This window comes from Penaeus japonicus, unplaced genomic scaffold (assembly GCF_977035675.1).
Source record: "Penaeus japonicus unplaced genomic scaffold, GWHDUDI00000001_assembly GWHDUDI00000005, whole genome shotgun sequence".
NCBI lineage: Eukaryota > Metazoa > Arthropoda > Malacostraca > Decapoda > Penaeidae > Penaeus > Penaeus japonicus.
The window spans coordinates 29,647,049-29,654,548 of NW_028234407.1; the positions used below are offsets into that span (position 1 = coordinate 29,647,049).

The 7,500-nt window shown below is 36.1% G+C and overlaps 1 protein-coding gene across 4 annotated transcripts in view; it reads left to right on the plus strand.

Moving 5' to 3' along the window:
- The window catches only part of Tango5 (Transport and Golgi organization 5), a 24,388-nt gene extending 18,657 nt beyond the window's left edge, over positions 1-5,731 (plus strand). For all 4 annotated transcript variants that reach the window (XM_086537251.1, XM_043037270.2, XM_043037272.2 and 1 more), the window contains exons 3-8: positions 343-433; positions 811-1,001; positions 2,257-2,366; positions 3,222-3,421; positions 3,717-4,001; positions 4,202-5,731. In XM_086537251.1, coding sequence (XP_086393377.1) covers positions 343-433; positions 811-1,001; positions 2,257-2,366; positions 3,222-3,421; positions 3,717-4,001; positions 4,202-4,351 — 1,027 coding nt within the window. In that variant the 3' untranslated portion in view covers positions 4,352-5,731. The remainder of the gene's footprint in view (positions 1-342; positions 434-810; positions 1,002-2,256; positions 2,367-3,221; positions 3,422-3,716; positions 4,002-4,201) is intronic.
- Positions 5,732-7,500: the final 1,769 nt, after the last annotated feature.

Genomic DNA, 7,500 nt, shown 5'->3' on the forward strand with positions numbered 1-7,500 from the left:
CACATTTTTTAGGCAGTTTTCTGTGGCTGTTGCTGCAATATGGTGTTAGGTGATGTGTGAGGTTGCTCATTGGAGGAAAGTTATATATACTTTAAAACCAGGTTTTTAGTCAGACTATTCAAGTTTATCTCAGATTTTAGCGTTTAGAAAAGTTGAAATCCACATAATTTCAGGGGGTTGATTTTTAAAAATAGATGTTATTTTTGCCTGTATGTGATTATGGTATATATTTTTTAGAGATTGATAAAAGCTAAAGAGCAAAGTTGTTTTTTCTAATCAAAACATGCATAAGAACAAGCATCAAAGGCCACATTTTAACTTAATCCCAATGTTTCTTTCCAGATTATGGAATAACAAGACGATTGTCGTATTATTAGCGCTACTTATAGGAGGTTATTACACAGCTTACAAGACACCTGGGCCACATCAACTTGTAAGTGAGGAGTCAAAAGCTCTTTGAGATTTTCTAGCATGACCACTATTGTTGATAGTAAAAAAAAATCAAACATACAAGTTTAAAGTTTTAAAAAATGTCCACACTCGTTCCTTTTGATTCTCGTATACCTATTTATGTCCAAGTTTTAGTACATTTCATCATAAGTAGACTATATCTGCTTGAATTTTAAGACAGACTGATTAATGCAATAAACATAAATTCTAAATTGGTGTAACCATAAGAAGAAAGGATTCCCTCTTTGTAATTTGATTATTTCCCTCCTCTCTTCCAATCTCTTTCACCTTCTTGCTCCTGCCCCTGCCCCTGCCCCTGCCCCTGCCCCTGCCCCTGCCCCTACCCCCTTGTTTCGACAGCTGTTCCAGAAAGTTGAGACCCAGTTCTGGTGGTGCGCCTGGTGGGTGTGGCTGGGCATCCTCTCCTCTGTGGGCTTGGGTACGGGCCTCCACACCTTCCTTCTTTACTTAGGCCCTCACATAGCCTCGGTGACTATGGCAGCGTACACGTGCAACTCTGTTGATTTTCCTTCGCCACCCTATCCGGACGAGTGAGTTTTTTTATTTTATTATTATCATTGTAATCATACTCATGATTCTGGGTCCTTAGGCACCAATTTAAGAAAGCTGGTGATAGTTCTTAGTTAGACACACATGCCTCTGGTAGCTTGTTTTCTGCCCAGACATTTAACCTGATAATGTAGGGGCAGTTTCAACTCCATTCGGTCGTAACACCAGGGTATCTTGATATGATTAGGCCTAATACCTGCTATGTACAGGCTCACCCAGCATGCTGGCCATACAAAAAGCCATGACCTGATATAGTGTCCCCAACGGCAAGTGCTGCCACCACATTACATGATATCACGTCATCCGTTGCTCCTGAGATGAATGTATTATGTCAGGTCACTATTATGCATTGGGTTAATGATCATAGTAATCATTATACTTTTATTTTGTGTTTCTTATATATAATTTTTTTTTCTTATTTGTAATCTTATTATTGTTATTTTGTGTTTTTCTTGCATATTTGATTAACCTATTGGTCACGGTATTAAAAAAAAGGTGTATGCAGTAGGATGGTAGCTTTACATTGTCTAGCACAGTGCCATCCACATCTACGACTGACTCTGCCTTGGCAGCAAATCATGCCATCCGCTGCTAATGGGTTAACCCCTAAAGGATGGCCATCTTATATTTAGCCATGCTCAAGTGAGAGAACATCTGCGTCAGTTCATAAGACAGCATGTCCTTCATGGGTTAAATGAGTGAGAAAGATGTGCGTGATTGAGTATATAGATTTATACACACACATGTACATGCATGAATTAGTTTAAGGGTGGATCTTTCCTCATGATTGAATATCCAGGCTAGGACCTTGAGGATTCATAGGATAAGTGAAATTTCTATTTATATGTTAAGATATGCATTAGTGCATGTCATTCCTTACTCCTCCAATTCATAAGAGTTCTTTCATCTTCTGAATTGCATCATCAGATGTTTCTCTTCTTCATTTTCCTCTTCTTTGATCTCTGAATCATTCTATTTTACCATAAAAAGTAAAGAACAAAAGAAAAAACAAGAATAATGAATGAATGAGAAGTAAATCTTTCTTTTCTTATGATATTCCTTCCATATCTAACACATTTTTTCCCTCTCTTGCTTCAGTAACATCAAGAGAAGAAGTCTGCATCAGTCAGTAATATGCAAAATCTAGCTTGAAACTTCTGCATGTTGGGACACCTTCACCGTCCCACATCACTAATGCTTACAATCGTAATCTCTCGTTTTCTCTCTCCCTTCTAGTATAATGTGTCCAGATGAGGAAGCTGCGACAGGGAAGGAGATGTCCATCTTGACCATCATGTCCAAAGTCAGACTGGAGGCCTTCATGTGGGGGGCAGGAACTGCTTTAGGTGAGCCAGTGTCTCTATTTTGAGGATTGTTAGGGGGTTTGCTCTTGTAACAGATATTTTCTCCTCTTTTTTTTCTGATATTGGCCTTTTAAGCTTACTTCATTTGAGTTTGGCTCCCATTGCTTGCCTTTTTTGTACCTAAATGGATGAATACTATTACTTTTTAAGTCTTGGTCTTTTTTAGGTGAAGTTGAAGGTGTGACATATTTATGCTGAAATATTTTGATAAGCATTGGAGAGTGTGGAACAGTGGGTCCAATTGACGTAAATATGATGTATTAACCAAGCTGGTTCTTATACGATACTAGCGGCATTGGCTAAAAATTAGAGGGATGGGGAAAGTAGTACAAACTACCCTAAATGGCATTTTCCCATAAATCGGTCACAAAACAAGGGTTTGAGCTGACTCTGGAACCTTGTAGCTCTGAAGCTAGTGCTGTTATAGCTATAATGCTTCATGACTGTGTGCGAGCTTTGACTGTGAGCAGAAAAAATGCCGCGTCACATACGTATCGACACCTGGCTTTACATACTTATAGCTGTGTCTTATGTGACACCTGTCGTAATTGGGTTAAGGATGTAAGAATTGGATACAGTAGAAAATACAAGAGAAAGATTTGTAGTAAAGGGAAGACGTGGGAAATGAAAGGATGAGATTAAATAAAATGGCTAATATCTGATACTAAGGGCAACATTGTAAAAAGATACACCCTGCATGAGAAACTATTTCTTGAATGACAAGGATTATAAACAGGCTGAAAAGTAGTAGTTAGTAATTCTCATTATTATTATTTGTCTAAAAATCAGACACTTCCCTATTGCACCTGCATGCTAATGTCCTAAATCACATTACAGGCGAGTTACCCCCGTACTTTATGGCACGGGGTGCAAGGCTATCAGGCTATGATCCTGATGACGAGGAAATGGAAGAGTTTGAAGAGTTGCAGCGGCTTAAGGAGAGACCAGAGGACATGTCCTTCATTGACCGAGCAAAGTTGTCGGTGGAGAAGCTGGTCGAGAGAGTCGGGTTCTTTGGGATCCTTGCTTGTGCCTCTGTGAGTGTGGAGTAAAACGGTGATGGGTTCATGCCAGTGTAGATTATTTCTAGTTTGCTTTACATACTGCATAGCTTATGGAGATAGAGGGAAGGATTTTTTTTCATACTGAATGTGATTGAATGTTTGCTCTAGTAGGTTTATTTGCAATATAATTATTTTGCAATATAATTTGCTACAAGTTGTTCACTATCAGGGTACTATCACTCCTCTATTCTAAGCAATATGTATTCTGTAAGAATTATTTTCAACATCCTGGGCAAAATTCTCAACTGACTTCTGTTTCTACTTGCAGATTCCCAACCCCCTGTTTGATTTAGCTGGCATCACCTGTGGCCACTTCCTGGTCCCCTTCTGGACCTTTTTCGGTGCTACGCTCATCGGAAAGGCCATTATCAAGATGCATATCCAGAAGCTCTTTGTCATCATTGCATTTAATGAGACACTACTAGCAAAGGCTGTGAGTCTCTTGGCCTTTGTTCCTGTGGTAGGGTCCAAGTTGGAGCAACCCTTCAAGACATTCCTGGAGAAGCAGAAAAACAAGTTCCATAGGAAGCCTGGAACTGGGCCAGATACACAGGTCAGTAGAGCAAGTTACTGCCTTTTTATTTTACTTAATTATTTTATTTTGTGTATCAGAGCCATTTATGTGCAAAACACATTGTTTGTTTTCTATCTGTCCTCAACAAGACCCCCTCACATGCTTATTTTCCCATAATTTATTGAATGTTTTCAACACTCACAAACAGACTCATAACTGTGAACCCATTTCGATTGCAGGATGGGGGAAACCTCTTGGCATGGATCTTTGAAAAGTTGATCTTGTTAATGATCACGTACTTCATCCTAAGCATAGTGAACTCCTTCGCCCAGAACTACCACAAAAGGATACACAAGCATGCGCGTGACAAGAAGCTAGCCCAGGACTGATGTAGAGATCAACCAGTAATCCATGTATGAAATGATACCAAATGCGTCACCTGTACGTGTGGGTTGGTGGAAGACTGGTTGATTGAAATAGAAAGTTGGAACAGTTAACAGGATGGTGTCACAAGGTTTGTGTGCTCAGTTTCCAGCTCAGCACTAACATTGGGAGGAACTAACAGAATTTTTAGTTCCAAGGTTAATTTTTTTCTATTTTTTTTATTTCTTTATTTTATTTTTTTCATGAGTGAGGAAGGAAAGAGTGATGCCTAGCCCAACTAACTTAGAACCAGAGGGATATGCATCGTATTGTGCTTGGTTATATGTGATTGTGTCCCTGTCTCTCCAAACTGGACATGTGAGTAGCCAACCACACACAAGACAGCCACCATGTACAGCACTGCAAGTCGTGTGACTGGGGTGTTGAGAGACACAAGGAAAAGACCAGTTACTGAACAAAATTATTGAAGTGTTCCTAATTTTGGCATAATTGATAATTTTTTCTTTATTCATTTCTATTTCCTCACGAGCTGGCAATGTGCTAAAAATTTGTGCGTATGTATATATAGGTATGAGAAAAGTGGAAGATTGTAATTTTGTAATAGACAAGAGGCCTTTTTAAGTACTGTTGAAATAAACACAATTTACCCATTTCATGTAGAAGATCATTGCCATAGAATAGTTAGAGGTATGATGATATTTGTATAGTTTGCAGAAAATGAAGTGAACTGATTCAAAGTATGAAAAGTTTACTTATGCAGGATTAAAAGAATCTGCGGTATATAGTCTCCAAGAGGCACCAGACTAGTTTTACACCAAAGGGAAAAAAAAATAAAAGATAGTACTCTTATATGTAAATAGCCATGTAAAGTATAAAGTATACCCAGTGAGAACCGTGTAATTATTTATACATTTTGTATGCAACACAAATCTGTAACTTACTTATCTTGACCTTCAGCTGCAAAAAACACCCTGAAATGACCACGGTTTCTAGCCTCATTTATACAAGTCTGTACATGATGCAGCCTTATTTATTGTCAACGTACATTTATACTCCTCACGGAGAAAAAAGACAGAATACTTACTCTCCAAATTGTTGGCAAAGGACATCCTTTGAGTGATAGTGTAAGTGCTTGTGTGTGTTTATATTTCAGTGGCAGTTTATAAATAACTTTTGGTTGGTTTCATTTTTGTCATACCTGTGTGCATCAGACTGTTGCAATATATCTTTTTTTTTTTTTCCTTATTTATCCTCTGTAGCAACGGGTACTAAATTGGCTGCCAATAGAACACTTGGTAAGGAAGAGAAATTGTAAAATCTTGTTCCATTATTTTGTAACTTTGTAAGTTTTTTTTTAATGACAATATATATATATTTAGGTTGAACTTATATTTCTACCCATCCCCTTTTGATCCTTTTGCAGTGTGATAGTGTGGTTTGATTATAATGGAATTGTTTATATTATTATTGTTTTTAAACATTGATTTTTTAAAATTTGAAGATGTGTTTTGTCTTCTGGCACTTTAAAAGAAAGTATATACATGCCACAGAAAATGATGAAAAAAGGGAAACATGAAGAAAGTGAATGGTAATCAGTGATTTTCTCTGTCAGTTATATGTGTTCTCCATAGGTGAACTGAAACAAAGTATATCAGTCTACGTAGTGCATTATAAAGTCTGCACCACCAAACACTACCCAGGAGTCGTTGCATTTCCTTTTTAACACTCCTGAGGATAAAAGCAACGGCAGACACACCTCTCCCACTGAGTTTTGGAAGGGATGGTATTTTGATAAGTGTGTGTCATGTGTATGCATGCGTTGTGTGTGTATGTCAAGGTAAAATTTATTGTTGTTATTCTAAGAGTCCTGATCGCCAGGTGCTGAGAAAAGTGTTGTGCATAAACTCAGTTAAAATACAGTAGCTAAGATGGTCATTTTTCTTTTTTATGTACCTGGGAAATATACATAACTTTTTTTTCTTTCTTTCTTTTTTCTTATGTGAACATATGGTAATGAAGAAAAGTTTTTATTGGTCGTTTGGGAAGTAAGACTTTTTTACTATTTATAATTTTTTTTGTGTTGGTGTTATTTAATGATTTGTATTATTATTATTATTATTATTATTATTATCGTCATCATCATTATCATTATTATCATTAATGATGATAATAATAATGATAACAATAATAATAATAATAATGGTAATATTGTTGTTACTGTCACCTTTGTTATTATTATTATCATCATCATCATTATTATTATTATTATTATCATCATAATCATTATTAATACTGTTATTATCATTATCATCATTAGAAGGTATAGTGTTTAGGAAATTGCTCAAACCATTCAATATTTGTATAATGCATTGAAGTCCTTTGTAGCCACTCATTTAGACAAATGGCATTGTGAGTTCCAACTGGGAAGGATTTCGATATATGTCAATTTTATTTGGAAAAGCTTTGTTTGAGAATCTTTTGTGCTCTTTATATTAATTAATAAGCTTCATGAATAACATATAAATTCATCTGTAGTTGAAAGAACTGTATTCAAGTGAAAAATATTTCTCTGGGGTGAGCTTCAGTTACATGCTCATTTACAAGTGAAAACTATTCTCTCACCTGTTGACTGCTACTTTTGTCTCAATTAAATTTCCCAAAGCATTGCAAGGTAATTCGATTGCAGCCAGACAATGAGAAGAGAAAAGTTCTTCACCGTCCAGTTAGTGGTGGTAATGCAAATCAACGTTGCAGTGTGCTCATCAACTCAAATCCAGTTTCTCGCAGAGATGGGTTCTTTGCTACTTTAACGTTGATCTGAGTAGTGATGCAGATGGTGGTCCTCCCTTCCCAATTTGACATTTGAATGAAGGAGGAATGTTTTGAATGAATTTTTTTCCTAATGAGATTTGTGTATGTTTTGTATCAGGCATTTTTTTTTTTTTTTCGATATATATTGAATTACTATTGATATATATCTCTATTTGCTATTTAGTATATTATTTATTTGCTATATATAAATTTTTATTGTAAAATATATATATATGGGGAATTTGATATATTGAAATAATTTTAATTAAATATATAAAAATATATTACATAAATTAAAAATATCTCAGGAATTTGAAATTAATGTTATTATAATTTTTATACT